At 40.3% G+C, this 25,239-nt stretch overlaps 1 protein-coding gene across 2 annotated transcripts in view; it reads right to left on the bottom strand.

Moving 5' to 3' along the window:
* The window catches only part of VCL (vinculin), a 110,380-nt gene that overhangs the window by 11,112 nt on the left and 74,029 nt on the right, over positions 1-25,239 (bottom strand). For both annotated transcript variants that reach the window (XM_058698359.1, XM_058698360.1), the window contains exons 7-17: positions 23,330-23,420; positions 21,896-22,043; positions 17,924-18,077; positions 16,318-16,493; positions 12,652-12,842; positions 10,573-10,772; positions 9,085-9,213; positions 5,286-5,435; positions 3,444-3,552; positions 2,017-2,319; positions 666-790 (exon numbers count right to left, since the gene is read on the bottom strand). In XM_058698359.1, coding sequence (XP_058554342.1) covers positions 666-790; positions 2,017-2,319; positions 3,444-3,552; positions 5,286-5,435; positions 9,085-9,213; positions 10,573-10,772; positions 12,652-12,842; positions 16,318-16,493; positions 17,924-18,077; positions 21,896-22,043; positions 23,330-23,420 — 1,776 coding nt within the window. The remainder of the gene's footprint in view (positions 1-665; positions 791-2,016; positions 2,320-3,443; positions 3,553-5,285; positions 5,436-9,084; positions 9,214-10,572; positions 10,773-12,651; positions 12,843-16,317; positions 16,494-17,923; positions 18,078-21,895; positions 22,044-23,329; positions 23,421-25,239) is intronic.

Raw genomic sequence — 25,239 nt, 5'->3', positions numbered from 1 at the left:
CTTGATAAACTATTCCCAAAGTCCAGCTATTTCTAATACTTGGTTAGAATAATCACTATTTCCTATTCTAGGATTTGTATCTATAAGATATTGCCCAGCTAAGCCTCTTTCTAAACCACTGATTTATGGAAGAATAAATTTATGGTACTTTGGGGTGCGTCAAAAGAGTTTACATGATAGTTGGGGGGAAAATAAACTTGAAAACAAAGAGACTGTATTACTTTGTTACTAAAAAAAAAAAGTCAAGTAAAGGAACAAAGAATGCACACAAGAGTGTACCCACTTCAGTTTGCCATTGTCAACTGGGAACACAAGAAAATCTCACCGCAAGATTATTTTCCCACTCTTCATTAACTTACTACTACCTCATCACTCATCACATGCACTTACCAAAGCCAGTTCCTCTGCTCCAATCAGTTCCCAACACAGCAGGCCAACCCCACAGACCCCCACCTACCCAGCACGCCCCATGCAGAACCATGGGGTTAGGACTCCACTAATTTCAGAATGAAAGATGAAAGTCAACTTGTGCATCCAACTAGGCTTTGAGCAGAAGTTAAAAAAAGACCCCTGGCAACTGAGGCTCCAGAGCACAGCCAACCTCCCCCTTGTTAGAGTCCCAACACCCTCTGCTCAATTCTCCCCATCACTCTGAATTTACTTACACGGAGCTGTTCAAGGTCTGGCGGAGGAGGCGGGAAGTCAGGCTCCTGAGGTTGGAAGGCTTCTCTGACCTTGGCCACAGCTCCCAGGATCCGATATCCTGAGTCCAGGAAGCTCTTTTGCAGGCCTAAACATAAGAAGCCCTCACTTTCAGCTGGGCAGGTCAGCACCCTGGAGCACTGTCTGTCCAGCAGAAGAACTGGTTTCTATTAACAAAAGCTGGATGTGAAGCTGCCAGGAAGCATCACAGGCAGTGATTGAAGGGGAAAGGAGGTAAGGGCAGGGCAGAAGCCGCGAGGCATACAAAGAGTCAGAAGGGTCACAGCCAGCTATTCCCAGTGGTGCAGGGTGCCTTCTTGCCTGTACAATTAACAAGTACTCAAGACACTCCTGGGCGTGAACACTTTGGGCTCAGGTGGTGCTCATCACCTCTTTTATGATGAACCAGTCAAGAGATATGCCTGCCTAACTCAGAACAGGGGAGATGTCAGTTTCAGATTGGGCATACATTCCCTGGAGTCTGTCTCATCTTTCTCACTACTCCTTTGCTCACCTTGGCATTAAGTGTATTAACCCTCTCTGTTGAGCTGCTGCTGCTACAGTGTCCAGTCACCGGGAATTCAAGAATTCTCCTCAAACTACTAGAAACTCCAATTAGGAACCTGAGCGTGTCCTTAGTGATGGTGGGTTCGAGATACCAGAAAGATCCTGCCTGGGCTAGGGATGAATAGGGCAGCCCTTCCTACCCACTCCCTTACACTGACTGCATTCTACTCACAGACAAGGCTAGACACACTGGATGCTCAGAACAGGAAGGAATTCAGATGTTTCTAACCAAAGGAGTGGTAACATCTTCAGTAATACTGAAAACGTGCTCAAAGTTCAGCTAAAGAAAGTCCAGACTCTTTAGTAGAGGATGAGGACACTCACCTAGGAGATCTACACGTCAACTTAAGCCCTCCCAATTTGACAGAAACAGAAAATGTTTAACAGAGTAAAAGCATTTTAAGAAAAGCAGAAAAGAAGTTATGCATTGGTTATCATGCATCTTTTGGGCAATTTCCAAAACAACAAGTAAACAGGACCAGGGGGTATCTAATCAGACAAGCACAGAAAAGTTGGTCCAGAGAAACTAACTTGCAACAAACCTGCAATATTGCAGAAATTAGTCTGTGCAATATTTTTTTTTTGGACATGAAAAGATTAATCTAGCACTCTCAAACTATGTATCTGTAGTTTCGGCTCCCAGATATTGTATGCGGTGGTTGCGGGTGGGTGCATATCGTCTTACCACTCTGTCGGCTTCCTGAGTTAACCTCTCAAGTGAGGTGAACCACACCATGAATTGCTTACCAGGGTCAGAAATGTTTCCGGCCACAGCCTTTGCATCCATCACCATTGGAGAGATGGTTTTGCTCAATTCATCAGAGGCGGCTTTCACAGCCTCACGGAACTTGGGATCCTCAGAGTTCTCCACCTCCCTCTTAGCCACCAGCAGGATACGGTTGGCCCGGCGAGCAATGCTGGTTGCCCCAGCGACCAACATCTGTGGCTGAATATTGGCCATGGCCACTTTACACTTGTCCAGATCTTTTTTAATTGCTTCTTCAGAAGCATCCAACAGAGATTTGGTATCAATAGCTTCGTCCACCAGCCCTGTCAGGAGAAAAGGAATGTAATTTAGTTTCTATTTTAGAAGAAGAGAGACTCAAAAACCCTGTTGTCCACTCAAGTTTCTCACGTGAAAGTCTAACACCCAGAATTCTCTCCTTCAGCTCTAAGCCCTTCCTCTACAATCAGAAGCTTCCAGGTGAATACCTTAGTTCAAAAAAAAAAAGTGAAGATGGAGACCAGGAGGGCCATAGAGTCATAGCATTCGTACCACCGTGGTCACTGGCCTTCCTGTGGCTACAACAGACAACCAGAATTGCAACGACATCAGGAGGAAACAAGGAGGCTTGTTTCCCAAGCCTTTACCGCATCTCCACGTTGTGTTAATAACATTTCTCCCTTTCTGCCTCACTCCCCAGCCATCTGTTGCTTGTTGGCAGCTTGTAGTGCCCAAGATGAGCCACTCAGAGGAGTCTAATAACCTTAACCACCTGTTTCTTGTTTCCGTTGCCTCTCTTACGATACCTCAGGAGCTCCACTTTCATCTCTGGCTGCTACGGACCCTGTCCCAGCAAGTTCTGCAGGGAAGCCGAAGAGCCTGCCTTCCTCATTTCTTCCCTCCTCTCCCATCCCTCCCTCCACAGAGAATGAAGATTCAGAGGTGCCACTTCAATTGCACAGACACAGGTTTGTTGGCGGTTGGTTTCTCCTTTTTTTAAAACTACGTACTTGATAAGTTGGAGGAAACTCTGAGACAAGTTGAATTAAATGGTAGCTATTGTGGTTCCTTGAAATGTGAACCCACTGAAAATGACAGGGACACTTACTGTATCCACAAACACTGCCTCCCAGCCTCTGAAACCAAACTCTGGTTCAGACTGAGCAAAGGCACTATTCAAAGAGAAGATAGGAGCTGTAACAATAAACATCACACAGGGAGGGCAGCATTAAAATAAAAGAGACTCAAAGAGCCTCTCTTCAAACAAAATTGCAAGGCTTGAATGAGAAGCCGCCGCTGCTCAGCAGCCTTAATCAGGGCCAAGTACACTGTCGGGCACATGACCGTCCCTTCATCCAATTACAGCTAAGTAATATAACCAGTCCTACTCGAGTTTCTCAGAACTCATTCCTCAAGGATTAGACAGTAAGAACTCTGCACACAGCTCTACCTGTCATTTTTTCTACATTATCAATCCACTGGTTCTTCATGGTCTCAAAATGTTCATAAGCAGCTTGATTTCCAGGATTTCTAAGTAAGATGCGAGCAGCTGAGACGACCTGTCAATGACAAAACAACCTTTAAACCTCAGGGCACCCTCCCGCTGGAATACAAACTTTCAGCAAAGCTTTCCCCTCTCTACCTACAGATGGCGCTAGAAAGCCAAAAATGGGTAAGTCTCTTTTCAGGCTGAACACATTAGATTTGGTCTCATAAACATCTCACCCAAATGGGCCCCTGCAGAAGATTTTACAGTCACAGCCTGATGTGGGGAAGGTAATAAAATGACAAAGTAAACAGCATTCACTTGGTACTTCCAAACATACACCAAACTGACCTATGTTTAAGCCCTTGGGAAGACTCTTCCACCTTAAAAATCATCACCAAGAAAGATACTAAAAATTACTTAAAACTGATTATGAATATTTATTTCTAAAAAAGTAACTATAGGGGCGCCCGGGTGGCTCAGTCGGTTTAGCCGCCGACTTCGGCTCAGGTCATGATCTCGCCGTCCTTGAGTTCGAGCCCTGCGTCGGGCTCTGTGCTGACAGCTCAGAGCCTGGAGCCTGTTTCAGATTCTGTGTCTCCCTCTCTCTGACCCTCCCCCGTTCATGCTCTGTCTCTCTCTGTCTCAAAAATAAATTTAAAAAAAAACGTAAAAAAAAAAATTTTTTTTTTTTTAAAAGTAACTATATACAGTTAAAGAAGTACTTTCACATCTATTATCTTACTGAATCCTCACAACAACCCTATGAGACAGGTCAGGTAATTTCTCCACTTTACAGATGCAAAATGTAAATGACTTGCTCAAGAGCTCCCAGTTAATCAGGTATAGCAGTTGGGGAAGGAACTAACATTTCCTGAGTATTTGGTTAGTTACAGACTGTACACATATCCTTTTAATCCTCCAAATGATCCACTAGCAAGGAATTCTCCCCATTTTACAGATGAGGAAACTCAAGGTCACAGAGGATTCAAGTCCAGATCTGTCTCCAAAATCCTTACTCTTTCCATCATTGGTATCTTTAGTTTTCTGTTTCTCTTTTTTAGGAATCTCCCTTTTATGCAGAAATCCTGTTTTATGTTCCATGTTTTATGGAAGTTTTTAAAGAAAGTTACTCATGTTCATATTTTATGGAAGTGTTTTTTAGAAGTTGGACATATATGATTTTTCAAGAGAATCTAACTTGTTAACATGCCATGTGGGCAAAAGATAAACAATATAAAGGTGTGCTTTTTTTTTTTAAATCTCTCCCTGCATGTTCCCATCAAAGCCAGTATCACAGACATGTAAAGCCTAGCACGGTTCCTAATATACTACAGGTACACAATAAATATCTGCTGAATAAATCAATTTTAAAAAGATGAGTTTCCTATAATTTGATTACTATATTATTCACAGCATACTGGCTATAACTTGGTTATATAATGAAGTAGAAAAAAGAAAACAAGTTATGAACACAACCGAATTTTTTAAAAATATCCTCAAAGAGATGCAGGGAAAGGCAAAAGCTCTAAAATTCAAAGACTAACCTCTGAAGATTATCCAAATATTTCCCTAATTATGAGTGTGGGTGAGGGGTCACTTTACTAGTTTTCTACTTTCAGAAGTAATCTATGATCATTACAGAAAACTACAACAATATAAAAATGATTTTGAGACTATGAGTGTGTTTCTTTCACGACAATTTACAATAAGTGTTCAAAAATGTATAGAAACTGTTCTATAATTGACCTTTACTGAACACTGTAGGGTGAATATTGAAACAATAAAAAGCAAACATAATTTAACCTGGGGTGTGAGTTCTCGAGCTGTCTTTACTGATGCCTGAATGCCTTCCACTGTGGATTTATTAGCAGTTCCAACAGCAGCCGCCTTCTCCGCCGTGGCACCAAGCCTTCCCGAATGGTGCTCAAAGTTTGCCGCCCTCTCATCAAATACCTTGAGAAAAAAACAAAAACATTAGGAAACTTTATTTCAATCAAATGGGTCAGGAAGCCTAAGAAAAATTCTCACTTTAAGCAGAGGCAGCAACCACTCAAGCAAAGACTTCACAGATGACATCAAACCCTAGTTAATAAGACAACAATCAATCGCCAGGTCTTGGCCTTGCTCTATCTCCTCAGAGGTTTGGCCACAGGCATCATGTGCGTGCATGCGCACACCCGCACACCCACACACCCTTGAATTTCAGCTCAACCAATGCTTACCAAGTGCAGACAGAACACACAGCACTGTGAAGTCTACAACAAGGACTTCACAGAAGGTGAAGACCAAAAATCCCTGTTCCCAAAAGTCTTATCCTGGAGTTTGAAGAAGAGAGACAAACCCACTCAAGGCTCCAGTGCAGGTGGCTGGGTGCATTAAGAGCCAAGAATATCCACAGTCCTAACCCGAACTCCAGCCTCCTCAAGGCAGATTCGCTCACATATCCATTACCATTAATGTTGTAAAAACTCTGCCCCTGACCTCCATGAGAAAAATGATAGCTGGTGCTCACAATGGGGCCTAACACTAGGGCAGGGAAGGTTGATTTTTATTATCCCAAATAAAAAACCTATCTACTGAATTGTCCATTCAGCTCTCAAATTTGAAAAAAGTTAGCTTTTCTGTTGACATGGATATTATGCAAACTTGCATACAATGAAGTAGACTATTTAACTTAGATAAAATAACAAAAGCTCTTCTGTCACTTGCTTAGATAACAATGCTTTGAGAAGAAGCAAGGCATACCAAGCAGTGCTGGGTCAGGTTTACACTCCACACAGAGCATATCAGAAACTGCCTGACAGAATCCATCCTCTCCTTTGCCTCCTCCTGAGGGTCTACTTGCCCATACACAGGGACCAGGGCAGACCACCTATAAAGCCCTCAAGCCCTCCTGGTTCAACAGCAGACTCCAGTCTCCTTGCCAGGGTGCTGTCTTGACCCACACAAGTCTCTTCCCCATAATGGCCTCTTGTGGGTTCAGCCACCTGGTTCTTGCCATTTAATGCTCAGAATCTTTGTCTAAATCTCTGATTTCCTAGTTCCCTTCTCCTGGCCTCAGTCCTTTTATCTTGGCTGGTCTCCCATAATCTGGATCTACAGGGCTTTTGCTTACCCTAGTCAGTCATTTCAATTCCAGCCTTGTCTGCTGCTCCCTCTGACTTAACTGGCCACTTAGCCTGCTTTTTGTATCACTCAATCAAAATTTACTAAGCACCTACTATGTGCCAGACCCTGGAATAGGTGCTAAAGATACAAAAATGATTAAGACACAATTTCTGCATCTCAGAAGCTCAAATCCTTCAGATGTAAAAAGGGCCCATAAACAGATACTTATATAGAGTGTGCTATGTACAATCATAAAACTAAGCAGATACCATGCAAGCAAAAGGAAAGGCACTTAACCTTATCCAGGAAGTAAAAGATTAAAGGATAAAAGATATATAGGAATTAGCCAAAAAAGAAAAAGGGGAAGATAATTAGGCAGAGACAAAAAGAACAAAGACATAGAAGGGAGAACGGGGAGAGTATGCCGAAAACCATAAGAAATTAAGTACTGCTGGGGCATGAACTGAGAGGCAGAGGTTTGTGGGAAACAGGTTTAGAGAGAGTATTAGAAGTAGATCCCAGTGCTACTTTATCCTATGTGAAAGGAAAGACTCACTAAAGGGGTAGGATAAGAAGGTCAAATCTCTGTTTTTATTTTATTGGTGGCCTGGTGACAGGTTCAAAGAAGACGAGTCACAGCTGTGCAGTCATTTAGGCAGCAGGGGACAAGGATCAGAGCTAGAGCTGCAGCAATGTGTGAATGGAAAACATAAAGGATTCAAGAAATATTTGTGAGATGACATTAGCTTGCCTTAAGTTATTTATTGGTATGAGAAGAGTCAATGGCAACTCCCAAATTTCCAAGAGAGAGAGAATAGGAAAAGGACAACACATGCTGATGTCCCAACGAAGCATCAAATTGGGGATAACCAGGAGAGACTTGATCTACTCGTCAAAACTCAGAGAAGTCTGGACTGAAAAACATAGCAAATCATCTTAGCCTAAGGGGACCATGAACTGAACTACGCCCAGGCCAGAGAAAGAAAATGGGGGTCATCAGCAAGTAAGAATAACACACACCTCCAACCCACCAATGCTACCTGGTCTTGGGTGCCTGACCCAATAACCCCTTCTTCTTTGCTGCCAATATTTGCTTTCCTAGATGCCTCTACAGCTGGAGCAGCCACATGATGGAGTCAATGAAACATAAGCAAGCCACCTGGAGGATTTTTGGGAAAACCTTTACTTTCATTCATTCAATACCAACAATGTCCCAGGCATTGTTTTAAGAACTGGGAATAAAGTATGACAAAACAAATTCCTTGCCTACACGGCCTTTCATACTAATGTGAGAGAGACAGACAAACAAAAAATGAAGCAAACATGTCAAATGTTGATAAATGCTGAGGAGAAAAATAGGATATGGAGATTAGGAAATCACTGGGGGCGGGGTAGGGATGCTATCTTGGGCAGTGACCCAAAAGTGGTATTTCAGTAGAAGCTCAAGGAAGAGAATAAATAATACATGTAATTATCTATGGGAGGAACAGAGAGAACAAGTGCAACAGCCCCAAGGTTCAAACATGGAAAATATAAACATGGCATGCTGGGAACACAACACAAGGAAGTCAGTGTAGACAGAGCAGCCTGCAGGGTAAGAGTGGTACAACATGATGTCAGAGAGGTAGAGGGGAACCAGATGCAGTGGTGTGAAGTCACCGTAACCACTCACACCAGCTCATAAGAGGCAAATGCACCCATTTCTTCCCAACCGCTTTCAGTGACTCCACACCAAAACAGCCACAACGGGAATATTTACATCATGGAAACAAACAAACATTACAAATCAGGGCTTTTTGGTTTTTAGGCTTTCTTTCCTAGAGTGCCAGTCTACCAGCACATCACTGGTCTTACTGTTATTGTAAGGATCCTGGCTTCCCTCTGGGACAGGAGGGAGTCATCGGAAGGGGGTGAGTAGAAGAATGACACCAAATCATTTAAAAGGACTACCTTGACTTTTGCGTTGAGAATAAAATGCCCTAATAAAAGGGACAGTTGTGACTGGAGTGCCCTTTCCCTCATTTCTTCCTGCCTTGAACATGATGCATAGGGTTACAAGAGCCATCTCACACCATTAGGAAAAGACCAAAAAAAAATCACAGAAATGCCAGCTGTCACAGTGTCAAGCTGCTGAACCAATGCCAGGGCTACCTATGTCCGTGTTTCTTGTTACACCATAAAAACAAAACCCATTTGTTTTCTTCTCTGATAGTCAGGTCTTCTACAGCTTACAACTCAAGAAATGTCCTAAAGACGTTACTAACTGACACACCTGATAACTAAAAGAAGAGTTAGCAAGGCCTTTCCTCTTCTGCCCTTCCACCCTTCACCCACAATTTCCCAACCAATGCCTCTGATGCACACTGAAATCAAATTTTACCTTTACAAATATCCAAATATATATAAATATGCATGCGTGCGTGTGTGTGTGTGTGTGTGTGTGTGTGTGTGTGTGGCTGGCCAACAGAAGAAAAGGAAGACTCCAGATACCCACTTCTTCCCTACTGGGAGCATCAGGAGGTGCAGTGGCCGCCACCGCCAACAGCTTGATGGGAGTTGTGGTGTCGCTGAAAACATCTGATACCTCCTGAGTCATCGCCTCCTGCATCCGGGCTTTCAGATCCTTAAAAACATTGTTCACAAATAAAAATTACCAAAAATGTCCAAAAGGTACATCTGCCAATATCCTTACTTTAGTGACACATTCATTCATTCATTCATTCATTCATTTAATCTTTCATTCAGTGAGTATTTACTATAACTATGTACAAAGCACTGAACCAGCATGGAACAAGTCTAAGATATGAATCCTACCCTCTAAGAGATTCATGTCTAGTAGGAGAGGTAAGACAGCACCCACATTCTCCACCCAAACAAGAAATCTTACTTCCTTTCTTGGTGGCTTCTAAGAAATGGTACTGAGGTTCATGGGGTAGAAAAGAAGACCCTGAAATGTAAACAGAGTTCCTCGCCACTCCCAATGTTGGAGGAGCCTAATCATGGCCACAGAGCTGTAAGGATTGTTTGGCAGATGCAGTGCCATATTTCTAAGCATTTTCTTACATTAAGAGTAAAGAAATTAAGAACGGGAAATTTTTCTGACACATGTTTTTTCAGTTAAGTTTCTAGAAAAACTTGATAACCAATATATGTACCCATTTCTTTTTTTTAACGTTTTTATTTATTTTTGAGACAGAGAGAGACAGAGCATGAATGGGGGAGGGTCAGAGAGAGAGGGAGACACAGAATCTGAAACAGGCTCCGGGCTCTGAGCGGTCAGCACAGAGCCCGACGCGGGGCTCGAACTCACGGGCCGTGAGATCATGACCTGAGCTGAAGTCGGACGCTTAACCGACCAAGCCACCCAGGCGCCCCTGTACCCATTTCTTAACATAATCTAAACGATTCTTATAAGTCACGGAAAAGGTTCCTTTTCATAGTTATCACACTTAGTCCAATCTAAGTTTTCTGGATTTATAGAAAGAAGTCTCAGTCACTCCCACTGCTTCTCAAAGTGGGTGACACTCACGATACCTGAATGTTAGGTGTTAGATAGAACAGTGTTTTCATTTTGATAATTATGTGTTTTCTTCTAAAGAATATTAGGAAAAATGTAACTAGCACATCAAGCTCATGTTTTCATGATTATTATAAAGTTGTCTTTTAAATGAATCCACCTAAATTTAAAAAGGGAGTCCATTTTAAGAAAAATATTGACCAAATAAATAAACACAGAGGACATATGGTAGAACAAATATCACAAAAGAGGTCTTGCTTGACTGAGACTTGGAAAACAACTTCAGCTGCAGTCAAACACAGGTGAGCTTTTTCCTAGTAAGTTCTAGACTTCATTATATGCTCCTTGATCGCACTCTTCATTTTCCCTAGATTCAAGAAATTGTATATTTTAAAAATCTCTCCCCTCCCATTTTTCAATAATAGTAAGCATAGAAATGTAATAATGTGTGCTCCAAAGTTCTACCTTTAAGGAGTCTTGGAGCTGAGATGCAAGTGCTCTCGCCTGAGGACTCTCTCCTTCCCCTCTGGCAGCAAGGTCAGCCAGCTGGGCTGTCAGCTGGTCCACACGGTCACACTTTGCAAGAAGATCTTGGCGATACGGCCCCATCATGACATTAGCCAGACGATGCCCTTCGGCCACAAGACCCCGGATGGCAGCCTGACCTGGATCAAGAGGAAAGCACTGTAACTTACAGAGACCCAGAGAAGGCAACTGCAGTACCATTGTGGTAAACTATTGGGTTGTTGTTGTTGTTTGTTTTATTTTAAAGTTTACTTATTTTTGAAAGAGAGAGAGAGACATGTGTGCGCATGCATAGGGGAGAAGCAGAGAGACAGAGAAAGAGAGAGAGAGAGAGAGAGAGAGAGAGAGAGAGAGAGAGAATCCCAAGCAGGCTCCGTACAAGTCAGCCCCAACTCGGGGCTCGATCCCATTGACCCTGGGATCACGACCCAAGCTGAAACCAAGAGTCTGACACTTAAGTGACTGAGCCACCCAGGTATCCCTGTTATTTTTTTTAAATAAAAACATTTAGTGGGGTTTTTTCCCCTAACAATAGAAAAAAAATTAGGAAATACAGGAAAGTATAAATAAGAATAGATAATCCACCCATAATCCTCAGAGACTGATACAGTTGAACATTTCCTACCAGTCTTTTTAAAAATTATTCTACTAATATTTATTTATTTATTTATTTATTTATTTATTTATTTTTAGTTCCAGTATAGTTTACAGTGTTATATTAGCTTCAGGTGTACAATGTAGTGATTCCATAGTTCTATACATTACTCAGTGCTCATCACCATAAGTGTACTCTTAATCCCCTTCACCTGTTTCAGCCATCTCCCACCCCTCTCCCCTCTGGCAACCATAATTTGTTCTCTAAGTTCTCTATTTTTTTGTTTTGTCTTATTTTCTTTGCCCATTTGTTTTATTTCTTAAATTCTAAATATGAATTTCTCTTTCTCTGACTGACATATTTTGCTTAGCATTATATGCTCTAGATCCATCCATGTTATTGCAAATCTTTCAGTGTTTTTTTAATGCACTACATGTCCCTATACAAATACACATTTCTCTTTTACAAAACTGAAATCGTACTTTACATTAACTTTTATTCCTTGCCTCTTTTTATTTAATGGGAGCATTTTTCCGCATCACTGAGTATTCTTAAAAAATCATGATCTACACATCTATGTAATATTTTATCATATTAACCATAATTATTGATCATTTATTATTAAATATTTATACTGTTTATATACATTCTCATATGTAACTCTGTATAGAAACATGTCTAATTATTTCTTATAATAAATTCCTCTAAATCAAATTGCTAAGTCAATGAGTATGAACTTTTTTAAAGCTTTTAATATGTAATATTCAATTGCCATTCAGAACATTTATACCAGTTTATTCCTCCTGCAGTAAATTATACATCTGTCTGACTCCCCAAAACTGGGAATCACCAATTTAAAAATTAATCTTTTTATTCAACAAAAATAGTAAATGAAGTAAACAGATCTTTCAGCTTCAGCAGATTTGCTATCATAATATGACCTAAATTCTTATAGATTCATCCCTAAAAACTCCCCAAAATCAAAATTTTAGGTTTTCAGTTCTACTGGTGACTGTGTAATGCAGGAGCCCTCAAAAATGAAAATAACCTTGGTAGCTAAGTGCTTCTTACTTATTTTCAAAAACTACATTTAGCTGGGTATTTTCCAATGAGTGTAATAGAAATACAACAGAATGGAAGTACACATAGACTGGAAATAATTAGTTCAAAGTTTCGATTCCAACCTGAGGACCTTTCTATTTGCCCACAGCAAAATCATTTACTCACAAATTCTTTTTGAATAAGCCACAGGTATCATTTATGGGCTATATTTGGAAATGGAGTCACACTGTAGGATGATTTACTCACCAGTAGCTGAAGAACCCCTTCTGCACCTAATTTCAGATGAACAGGATCTCTATCAACAACTTGCTTATTTTCACTAAGACCAGTTTATGGAGGGTTAAGTGCACTCATGGCCTTACCAACGCCCCGGTCATCCACTGTGGGATTATCAATCCACCGCTGTGCTTGTTCAATCTTGCCCTCCAGGTGGACAGCTGCCTTGGCGGGTCTGCTGTTGGCCACAGCCCTATTGGTTTTGGTCTGTAAGTTCTGTAGGGCCGTGGCCACCTGTTTGGCCAATGCTCGAGCCTCTGGGGAATCTCCTTTCCCCCTGAAAAGGAAAAAAAAAAAGCCATCCTGTCATAGACACTATTTACAGTGAGAGGATTTTAATTGCTACACAAATGCTAATGAGATGCCAAATTGCTAATGATTATTATTAGCTTAGTTTGGAAGGAGAGTGGTTTATTTATTTGGCACTAAAGTAAGAAATTGATCATTTAAATTCAGATTGCATTATCCCAGTTAAAACATTAAATATGAGTTTGAGTCAATCTACCTCAATCAAGCTCAACCATTTGGTTAGCTGAGCTCAATCAAACATCACTAAGTTTGGGGGGGGGGGGGGGGCGCCTGGATGGCTCAGTAGGTTGAGGATCCGACTTCGGCTCGGGTCATGATCTTATGGTCTGTGAGTTCAAGCCCTGTGTCAGGCTCTGTGCTGACAGCTCAGAGCCTGGAGCCTGCTTTGAATTCTGTGTGTCTCTCTCTCCCTCTGCCCCTCCCCCACTCGTGCTCACGCATGCGCACACGCTCGTTCTCTCTCTCAAAAATAAACATTAAAAAAAAAAAAAATCACTACATTGGCTGACCCCTCAGTTGACCATCAAGGAAAACACTAGTTCCCTCAGGGATTAGGTGGGCCCAAGTAGCCATGTATGTTGTATAGCAGGAGTTGAAGCAGTTACAGTACTAGTTATAGAACTAGTAGTAAGTAGTACAATTTTTTGAGTCCCAACTCTGATAGTAAATAACACTCTTATGTTATTTAATCCTCATGACAAACCTAAGAGGTAGATACCAGTATTATCCCCATTATTCAAAAAGCAAAAGTGAGGTACCAAAAGGTTGGATAACTTACCCAAGATCCTATCACTTACTTTGGTGGACTAGGGATTCAAACCCAGGCACTATGACTTCAGAGTCCTCACTCTTAGCTACTTACATTGGTATCAAAATAATTCTCCAATTCTTGCCATAACCGATTGAACTGGTTATCTAACTCAAAGACAACATGAACACAGTCAAGCAAGGAACCTAATTCCAGTGTGCATAAAAGTCATCTGGGATCTTAGTTTTAAATGCACCACCAGAAGAGATTATGATTAAGTACACCCCACTGCAAACACAGTGGGGTCCAGGCTATACATTTTTCACAAGATTCCCAGGTGGTTCTGAGGTATGTTGTCCTTGGCCCATGCTTCAAGAACACTGCATAGTCAACTAGTGGTGGGTCTGGAACTAGAAAGCCTGGGACATGGTAGGGCAAAGCTAGACAAAGAACCCAAATAAACAAAATCAACACACAGACTGAAGCAGACAGCATGCCATACAGCTACTAATAAACAGAGGGAGTAGTTTCCAGTTGCCACCAGACCTGGCCATACTTCAAACTATTAAGTTCCATTAGACATTAGATGCCACTACACATTTCTGACCTCCACTTTTTCTTGAGTTTCTTGTAACCAAATACAGAAATAAAAAGAGAATCACAATTATGTATCACAAAGGGAGATTTCTGCCCCCAAAACCCTACTCCAAAGACTTCAGATTCTAACCATTATGAACATATAAAAAATATGACACATTTTATTTCTCAAGTCCACCTAGAGAAAACTTCAGGTTAATCTTATCTGCCTCACCTGTAAAAATGAAAATGTTAGCCTACCAGCCAGAACAACTAATTTAGATATTCTCTAAAGAACTTCTTTGTGATTTTAAATTTCAGTACCTTCTCCATTATAAAGCTGGACAAAGAAGGTATTTACTTTGGTTCTGATCGTGGCTACTCCCACTGTCAGGAAGCTATGGATATGTATATGTTATACTAATAAGTAATGATGGCATATGACCACACAGGAAGGTTTGCTGTTCTCACCATTAGCATCAATTCTCTCTTCATCATTAAGAAACATTGATGAGTGCCTGATATGTATATGGAATCATGTTCTGGTCCTTAAAACAGTTTCTCCTTTGAGTATTTTAAACTAGTGATAATGTAAACAGATTATATTAATGGGTTAATATTAACAAACATAGACCTAACTGTATAGACATTATATTTTACAATGATCAAATTATTTTCTCTACCTAAACAACTCAAGATTTGGGGTATAAAACAGTGATTCCCAAATGATCAACCTTGATATATAATCAAACTTGAGCTGCTAAGTTGGTCTCTATCACAACCTCCTGCCTAAAGTATGTTTACCCTGCTCCCACCCATCTCCTGTTCATGGTAGGCAGGAGTGTGCTTTCTTAGCCAGTATTGTCCTCTTGGTCAATACAAGACTTGAAAGAATTCTAAAGTACAAGTCACTGAGACAAGGTTAGGTACTCTCCCACGGAAGAACAGGAAATGAAACATGCAAGTTAAATGAAAAGCCAAATCTCACAAGATACTTGACTATGGTTATCCCTGAAGAAGTGGCTGGAGGCCTGAGGTGGAGAAGAAGCGACTGTTGTCCTCTTTTTTAATGTTCTTTTAGCAGTTTAAGAGAGAAAAATACTGATCAAAGGAACAAAGCAACACCTCTTTATATAATCAAAGTAGAAGCCATGAAAGCCTTTAAAAGCAGTAGCTGTGGTGAGGACATTGTATTTAAGGATGTTTTTATAACTGTTACATAAGAAATAACATTGCTGGGGAGAGAAGAAAGCATCTTCTTATGCCTCCTCCCCCTCCCCCCTGTCCACAGTCCACAGTATCTTTTCTTAGATAGCCACAAATATTTCCCTCTTGTGCCTGGGAAACAGTTATGCCACAAACATGATATAGCAGGAAAAGTCCTAGCTTAGAAATAAAAAGTGGATCTCAAAAAAGGAGTTCTTAGCATCCTAAATACATTAATTTAAAACCATGCGATCAGCAATAAATCATTAAACATCAGTTATGTAAATAATAAAACAGAAGTACCTTTTGGGGAGCAGAGTGATTAAATTTCTAAGATTTATTGTTTAACCTCAGGAAGACTTTCAGTAACTTTGTATAAAATGTGTACAGTTAATGGAAGGCATGCTATGCTTCCTATAAGAATTTGTTCCAAGTCTTTGTGTATAATTAATGGCTTGTCTACATATTTTTTCAATAAAACTATTCATACAGAAAAAAAAAAAAAAAACAGAAGTAATACCTGACCTAGCCATGTCACACAGAATCAACAAGAATACAGTGAAAGAGCATCACATGTGCATTTAACCTATAGCATTCAACTATATATGCACTTGGGGGAAAAAAGAGAGAGATTAAAAGGCAATGTCAGGGGGCGCCTGGGTGGCGCAGTCGGTTAAGCGTCCGACTTCAGCCAGGTCACGATCTCGCGGTCCGTGAGTTCGAGCCCCGCGTCAGGCTCTGGGCTGATGGCTCGGAGCCTGGACCCTGTTTCCGATTCTGTGTCTCCCTCTCTCTCTGCCCCTCCCCCGTTCATGCTCTGTCTCTCTCTGTCCCAAAAATAAATAAAAAACGTTGAAAAAAAATTTTTTAAAAATAAATAAATAAAAGGCAATGTCAGAAGTTAAATACATACTGTCTTCGTAGATCTGCTAATTTAGAAGTCAGAGCAGATATTTCCCCAAGAGAACGTAGAATGTCATCTCTCTCTTTAGGATCATCACATAATTCTGCTATTTTCCGAGCTTCAGCCAAAGCCCCTCGAATCTGTTCTTCTCCTTCTGGTCCACCATTTGGATCTGCAAGCCAATTCTAAACACATAAAAATGGAAAAAAAAGCACACTGTGATCTCCTCATAAACCACATTTCATTCAACTGACAAGGCCATCAGAAATATTTCAAAAGTAATCACAAGGCACACCAGTGATCACTTTTACAATGTTGATTCTTACTGTTTTAAACAGGTTCTTAGCTCGGGCAAAATCAAATCAATCCTCCATCTTCTTAAAAGTGATTTTTTTCCTTCCCCATCAGAATAAGTATCTTCAGCGGCGACTGGGTGGCTCAGTCAGTTAAGCGTCCAACTTTGGCTCAGGTCATGATCTCATGGTTCATGGGTTTGAGCCCCACATCGGGCCCTGTGCTGAAAGCTCAGGGCCTGGAACCTGCTTCAGATTCTGTGTCTCCCTCTCTCTCTCTGCCCCTCCCTCTCTCTCACTCTGTCTCTGTCTCTCAAAAATAAACGTTAAAATTTTTAATAAAAATAAATTTTAAAAAAGAGAATCTTCACAAGCGTATCTTTGCTTTAATCACACCTTACTAATTCTTCAATTTCTCAAACATTTGTTTCTCTGTGAACTGCTTGAAAATCATTTTACAGGAGAGTGGCATCAGAAAACTTTAACCCTTGGGGCGCCTGGGTGGCTCAGTCGGTTGAGCGGCTGACTTCGGCTCAGGTCATGATCTCACGGTCCGTGAGTTCGAGCCCCGCGTCGGGCTCTGCTGACCGCTCAGAGCCTGGAGCCTGTTTCTGATTCTGTGTCTCCCTCTCTCTCTGACCCTCCCCCATTCATGCTCTGTCTCTCTCTGTCTCAAAAATAAATAAACGTTAAAAAAAAAATTAAAAAAAAAAAAAAAAAAAAAAAAAAAGAAAACTTTAACCCTTTAACATTGCTATGACCAAATACAGTTGTGAATTCTAAGATGAAGAAAAGCTTTTATATACTGTGATATATACCAGGAACTAGAATTTTCTTAGTGCTCAGAGTACTTTCTTTTTTTTTTTTTTTTTTTAATTCTTTCATTTTAGAGAGAGAGAGAGCACACATGCACAAGCAGGGTACAGGGGCAGAGGGAGGAAGAGAGAGAGAGAAAGAAACGCGGGCTCCACACTCAGTGCAGAGCCCAATGCAGGGCTCAATCCCACACCCCTGGGATCATCACCTGAGCCAAAATCAAGAGTCAGACACTCAACCGACTGAGCCCCCCAGGTCCTCCCAGAGTACTTCCTTTAATCAAAGTATTCAAAATTAAGATCTCTATTTCAAAATAGAGTTAACATGAGTCTAAACCTGTGGTAGTAGAGGAAGTGTTAACATTGGTAATTGCTGGGAATCAGTCATCACTTAGAAACACCCATTATCTACCCATCTATATATATGGGGGGGGGGAGAGAGATGCAGGATAATTATGGAACATTTCTCTTTTATTTCCCATCCCTCCTTAAAACCATCATTACTACCTGAGCAGCATCGATCTTCTTGGCAATGCTCTGCTTTGAGTTGGTCATAGCTTCCAGCTTGCGAGCTGCATTTTCCACTTTGGCTGTTAGCACATCCAGACCCTGAGATACCTGCTGGGCCTTCTGCATGGCCACTGGCGAGGCTCCTTGTCCTCTGCTCAAAACAGATGTTGTCATTGTACTCTCTCAAATACTTACTGGCAAAATATCATGAGAAGCACTAATATGTCATTTTTGTTAACATGCTTGTCTTTTTCCTTTCCCCTACTACATCTGGGATAGCACAAGAAAACAGAAGAGATAAAGCAAAACACCCAAACCATCCACTTTCTCCTTTGGCTTTTAAAAATATGCATTAGCTTCCTGGAACAGCATAACCACTTTAGAGACCAGCCTGCAAATTTCAATAATAATGATTCTCCTTTTGATGGTGATTACATAATCAAGTCTGAACTTCAGGGGGAAAATGTGCTTGTGATCTTCTTGCTACAAGGGTTTTGTTACCATAGTAATGTGTGCTTTAGAAAAAAAAAATCCCATTAGATTGTCTTATTTATGGGCAAGTATACATTGAAAATGTTTCAGGAAGCAGCAAGCACAGTATTACTGAAAGCACATGACACTAGGACCAAGTAGATCTGTGTTCAAATCCTGGCTCCTGGGACCTGTGAACCTTGTTTACAATGGGCTTCAGCTTTGTAACTTATAAAATGAGGGGTGTGCAGGTAACAATACTTGCCCTGCTTACCTAACAGAGTGGCTTCAAGCAAAAAAAAAAAACAAAAAAAAAAAACTTGAAAACACTATGTCAATAAAGTACGAACATATAATTACTACTGTTATTAAATTGTCATGATTATTAAAATGAACCTAATAATAATCTTCAAGTCTACCTTCTACTCCTATGCAATCTATAAATATCAAAACCAGTTGTCACTGAGGTGACAAGAAACTGTTGTTTTCCATCACATTCTTAAAGAACTAATTTTACTATTTTCCTCTCCCAAAAGTGATACACTTCTAAAAATGATGAGCATTATTAGAAACTTGTTTTCTCTTTGTAAGAGACTTTCCAAGTCATAACAAAATACGATTTGCCACATTTTTATAAGCTCATATATTTTTTAAATTTTTTAATGTTTTTTTAGTTTTGAGAGAGAGAGAGAGAGAGCCCAAGCAAGGGAGGGGCAGAGAGAGAGAGAGAGGGAGACACAGAATCCAAAGCAGGCTCTGTCTGTCAGCACAGAGCCCAACACAGGGCTCGAACCCACAAACCGTGAGATCATGACCTGAGCCAAAATCAAGAGTTGGGCACTTAACCGACTGAGCCACCCAGTCGCCCCTCAGGTATTTTTAATCCACTCGGTCTGGTAAACTCAATGATGGGGTGGCAACTTTATCAGTTGGTATAATGGCATGGCTTATCCTCTTAACCTGAGCTTCTGATTTTAGGATGAACTCCAAAACATCTTTGCTCCCCTTTATAGCAGCATGGATCTGTCACTCATTTATCTATCTTTTCAAATTCATCCTTATTGGGGCACCTGGGTGGCTCAGTCAGTTAAGTGCCCAACTCTTGATTTCGGCTCAGGTCATGTTCTTATGATTCGTGAAATCAAGCCCCACTGATAGTGCAAAGCCCGCTTGGGATTCTCTCTCTCTCTCTCTCTCTCTCTCTCTCTCTCTCTCCCTCTGCCCCACCCCACTCACACACACTCTCTCTCAAAATAAATAAAATAAACTTAAAAAAATAAATTCATCCTTATTTTTCATCTAAACCAATATGTGAAGTAATGAACTCAAATACTATTTATTGCCAGGTATATAAAAGATATATATACCTTTTATTTGTACTTGAGGCTTCCCTTTTATGTGCAGAGGAGTGGAAGACTTTGGGGATTTAATTTGCTTTTTTCCTTCATATCTAGTAATTCATGATGAGAAACCATGTTAGTATAAAAGTCCAATTGTGAAAATGTAAAAATATTGATGGGCTACATAATTTTTCATTCAAAATAAAAAGTTTACTGAGCCCCATGAGAGGAAAAATATATCCTTACAACCTAGAAACCCTAGGTGAAAAGAAGAGTATCAATGAGGAAATTGTTACTGAGTTTCAGCCACTAAAATGTTAAATAGCTAGGCATATTTAAGAAAAGCTAACAGGGGGATAGCTTTCTAATCTTTCATCAGGAAAGGATATTGCAGGCTCCAGTGTGAAGAAGGCCCAGAGCTCCCTTCCCTGTTCTAGCCTTTTCTCTTTACAGATTTATGGCCGATCCCATACAGCAGCCACCTTGTTCTCTTGCTCAAATTCATCTTTCTCTGAACACATACAACTGTGTATTTGAGAATTCCAAGTGAAAACTGTCTACCACACTGTGAAAAGGCTGCAGACAAAAGAGCCAGCAGTGAGAAATTAGAAGAGCCAAGAATCTTGTCAAACTGCATTGGCATTTCTCCGAATGGGAACAGAACTTCTTTTTGTCCTTTCTGTAAAGTTCCTGTCATGCTCATGACAGGGGAGACTGCTCCACAGTAGGAGAAAAAGGCTCACTGGGTTCAATGAGATCACATTTATTTATGCAGTTCCTTCTCCCCTACAAGGTAGAGATCCTAAACCTGAAACCTCTGGAGTTCCCAGGACTGCAGTGAATCCACGATTCTCGGGAAATTATACGTAATACTATAGGGGCAAGTTTATGTGCAACTTTTTACATAAAGATTAATGACTCTCATGAGATTATAAAAATTATTTTGATCCAAAAAAGGTTAAGAAGCACTCCTTTAAGAGCTGTATTCTTGGGGCACCTGGCTAGCTCAGTCGGAAAAGGGTGTGACTCTTCAACTCAGGGTCATAGGTTCAAGTCTCATGTTGCGTGCAGAGATTACAAAAAATAAATAAACTTTAAAAAAACTGTATTCTTTTTTTAAAAATTTTTTTTAATGTTTATTTTTGAGAGGCAGACAGAGACAGAGCATGAGTGAGGGAGTGGCAGAGAGAGAGGGAGACACAGAATCCAAGACAGGCTCTAGGCCCTGAGCTGTCAGCACAGAGCCCGACGTGGGGCTTGAATTTACAGTGAGATCATGACCTGGGCCGAAATCGGCTGCTTAACCTACTGAGCCACACAGGCACCCCCAAAAAACTGTATTCTTAAGTTTATTCTGTTAATACATTTGAAACCAAGTGTAATGGTGTACAACATGTCAAGGGGTTATTTCTGAGGCCTGTTTGTATGGAGACCCTATATATTCCAATTATCTCAAGATGTTTCATGACTTTCTTGAAGCCAAATTAAACTTCATCTACACTAGTATTTCATATTTCAATTTTTCCTCAATGCTGATATTATAAAAGTCCATAAAAATGAGGATAATCTTTTAGAGCTGCATTAACTCTATGGCTGAGTTTCCAAGAAGCCTATATTATACTGAGTTTTCTTAACAGTAAACTATATAGATTTAGTTTACAGGGGGAAAAGTTCTAACAGTCAAGTCTTAAAGGAAGTAAAAGAATTATGAAACCAAATGAATAATGACGAAATAGAGACTCAAAAGTCTAGAAATAACCAACTTACAGGATAACCTATTTAACTGGATTTTAGAATAACATGAAATAATTCTAGTGTTTTCACTCTTTGTTTCTTTTTACCCATCCTTCATAAAAGATATGGCTACCCATGCCAGACTTCACCACTGTCCCTTATTCTTTCTAAGCCTATGGCTAGAAACTAAGATACCATATTTCTATTTCTATTTCAACCTTGCTACAAAGCATCTGCTACTTTGAAAGTTTATCAAAGGAGAAGTTCACTTCAATCTTGAAAGAATTAATAGAGTATAAAATCTGTGTTGTCCATTAGTCAAAAATAACACAGGGAAATTAGCAGAGACTTGGTCTCTGAATTACTTTGTCAGGAGTGAGATACGATCTGTTACCTAACTTGGGTAAGAGTAGAGCAATTTTACCGGGCTCGGAGTTCAGCCACTTGATCAGTCATCTGCCCCAGCATTTTACAGGTTCCCAGGATCTCTCTGCGTTCTTTGCCTGCACAGAGTTCACCAACTTTTCCAGCTTCATCTAAGATCTGTCTGATGGCCTGCTCACCAGCATCCCCTAAAATAAAGAGATACTCAATATCCTCACTGTTGACATATTAATTATTTAGAAAGGATACTTTACAAGTCATTTCAGTCATGAAGGAATGGGTGATTTTTTGAAGACAAGTGAATAGAAGGCAATACATCCAATAGCTAACAGCCAAGCAGTGCCCTTATAAGCAGAGGGTGAGGTTTTAACCACAGATACTTCTAAAAAAAAAAATACTTGGAACCATATCCATCTGGAGATGATAAGCAGCTTGTGGTAAGAATACAGATGATGAAAATAAGCTCTACTAATTTAATACTACTTAGCACCTCTAACCTCCATTAGGCTTTTCACATTCATTCAAATATTAATCTAAAACTGAATATTAGATTAGAAAATCCATAAAACCCAGCTCAATAACCCATTTGGGTCTTTACGTAAGTCAAATTTTCTTTCCAATTCTTATTGGCATCATTTAATCTGCTTAATTAAATAATTTTTTGACATAAATGGAAATCTGCCCAATGGGAACTAGAAAGAGAAGAGTTTGGGTTTTTTTTTTCTTAATATTTATTCATTTTTGAGAGACAGAGAGCAAGCATGAGTGGGGGAGGGGCAGAGAGAGAGGGAGACACCAAATCGAAGCAGGCTCCAGGCTCTGAGCTGTCAGCACAGAGCCTGACGTGGGGTTTGAACTCACGGACCACGAGATCCTGACCCAAGCTGTAGTTGGGTGCTTAACCGACTGAGCTACCCAGACTCCCCTAAAGATAACAGGTGTTTTTTTTTAAATAATTTTTTTAAGTTTATTTATTTTGAGAAAGACAAAGCAAATGGGGGAGGGGCAGAGAGAGAAGGAGAGAGAGAATCCCAAGCACACTCTGCACTGTCAGCACAGAGCCCAATCTGGGGCTCAATCTCATGAGCCATGAGATCATGACCTGAGCTGAGACCAAGATTTGGGCACTTAACCAACTGAGCTACCCAGATGCCCCAAGACAAGAGTTTTTATTCAGAATAATTACCTTTCTGATTCAGGGAAGAAGTGAGCCAATATTCTGGCAGAGAATGCCCACTTCAGTTTGGTTTATTCCTCCATGATGAGAGGTGATTAGTCTATGCCGTTCATCTTTTTAAGGACCAGTAATGCTTCAATTAGTCAAAACTATCAGAGAATGGAGTATGCCCCTAAATGTTGCAGTAGTTATCTCAGAATTATGAGATTATGGAAAGACCCTCTTTCTTTATTTGTTTGTTTGCTTGACTTTTCGCTTTTTACTGTATCTGTCAGAAAAGTAGAACCAGTGGGTTACCTGGAGAGGCACTGGGATCACGGAGCCAACCCTTGGCCTGGTTCAGTTTGGAGTCTATGGAGGCCAATGCTCTCTTCATGGCTTCAGTGTCCTTTTGAAGAGAAACACCACAATTATTTTCTTTTCAAAAACTGAGATACTATGATACAAAGTAAGACAGAGAAAAAGTTACAGCACTTAACATACAATAGCTAATGTAGTCCTAAAACAGCCTTAAAAATACTCTCATCACACCAGAGTGCTTATTTCTGTCAAAATGCAGCATTGTGCATGCAAATCTTCAGTTAATTCTATTTTGTTTTCTGGTTTCTCTATTGCTAGACTGTGAAAACTGGTAAAATCACTCAAGCCAAAAGATGCTTAATGTCTGCAGCAGGAAAAAGCCCTGTTGTCACATGCCTCATTATCAGCCTTTCCACTCATCTAGCGCAACCCTGGCAAAGCCCTCCCTGCATCAGGGAAGCCTCATTAGCATGTAGCGCCACAAATCACAGTTCTTTTACATCTTGTTTTGAAATACACAAACACTGGATGATGCTTCACTATACTTAATTAATCTGAAAAACTTGGAATTACTGGTTGGAAAAAAACTGAAAATTTTAATCTAGCAATTTAGTTTTAATTCCACAAATAAACCACTGAATGTAATGTAAGAAAAAACTGTTTTTCTGGCCTTCCCTGCCATCCTCCTCACCCTCCTCATTCTTCGTTCCTTTACCATACTAACCTGGAAGGAGAGGCAGAATAAAATAAAGCGTGTCTCAATTTATTGCTTACAATCAGGATTCAAAATGGCTAGCATGAAACTACCATAAAATCTCCCAGGATATGGCATGAGAAGCTGAAACAGACTAAAACTATACCTATAGTTTGATGAAGTTTTTAAAATTTCATCAAAGTTTTGCTCTAGGGAACTGGCTCTTAGAGAGTTCATCCATCAAAGCATGGATTTAACCTCTGAAGCTCTGGGCAATGCCCTGAATCCTTAACTTTTTTTCACTTTCCAATCCTGCAAAACTGGGGTTCCTAAAAGTGTTGTATCACTATGTTTCCACACGGGGGCACAAGGAGCATTCCCCCGCCCCCCCCCCCAACTTTTAATTCAAAGAATTAGTACAGTATACTAATACAGAGTAAGTGCTGACAACGCTCACAGGCCTAAGATCAGCAGCCTGACCACAGTTTTTCCAAAGTACCTACTCACATTATAAGGACTCTCGGCTTTAGGATTTCTTCCTTCCCCATTTAAACAGATAATGACTGCTCTCCGTTTTAACCCTGGCTATCAAAGACTCTGAATAGCAAATTCTCAGCCACAGCAATGAATGAGAAGTGAACTAAATTACTGAAAAAATGTAAAGAAAATATTTTCTATTTCTAAGTTATTTGGAATTATGGGGCTATCTATCAACAGAAGGCAGAGAGTGTCATGACAGTATTTCTATATCCATTTGTAATTAGTACAAGCAGACAAATGGCATTTTTTAAGTGCTTTCGTTCTCAATGGCTTAAATATCTGCTCCTCCTCCATCTTGTTCTACGGCAAAGCCTGCCTTTAAAAGTCAGCATTAGCATGATTCCAAATTAGCAAGGCCCAAATCAATACCTGTTTAGAGAGGCTCGGGCAACTCCCAACCTCAGAGAATTAGATAGCCGTTAGTGTCTAATATAAGTTATAGGACTTCATCTGGATACAGAAAAAAAAAATCACGATCTCTGACCGAGGCAATATGCACACACTCTGAAGAGAAATCATATCCACGTAAAAATACTTCATAACCATTTCCCTAACACACTATGTTTTTAGTGAAATAAAATCAGAGATTTATTGCATTTCAAAAACCTAAATTCACAGGAACAAGATCACATTTTGTGTGTGTCTACTCTAGCATTAATGGCTACTAGTTTGG

This window comes from Neofelis nebulosa, chromosome 13, assembly GCF_028018385.1.
Source record: "Neofelis nebulosa isolate mNeoNeb1 chromosome 13, mNeoNeb1.pri, whole genome shotgun sequence".
Lineage (NCBI taxonomy): Eukaryota > Metazoa > Chordata > Mammalia > Carnivora > Felidae > Neofelis > Neofelis nebulosa.
Note: the sequence above shows the minus strand (reverse complement) of the source record. Positions and strands in the feature narration are given on the sequence as shown.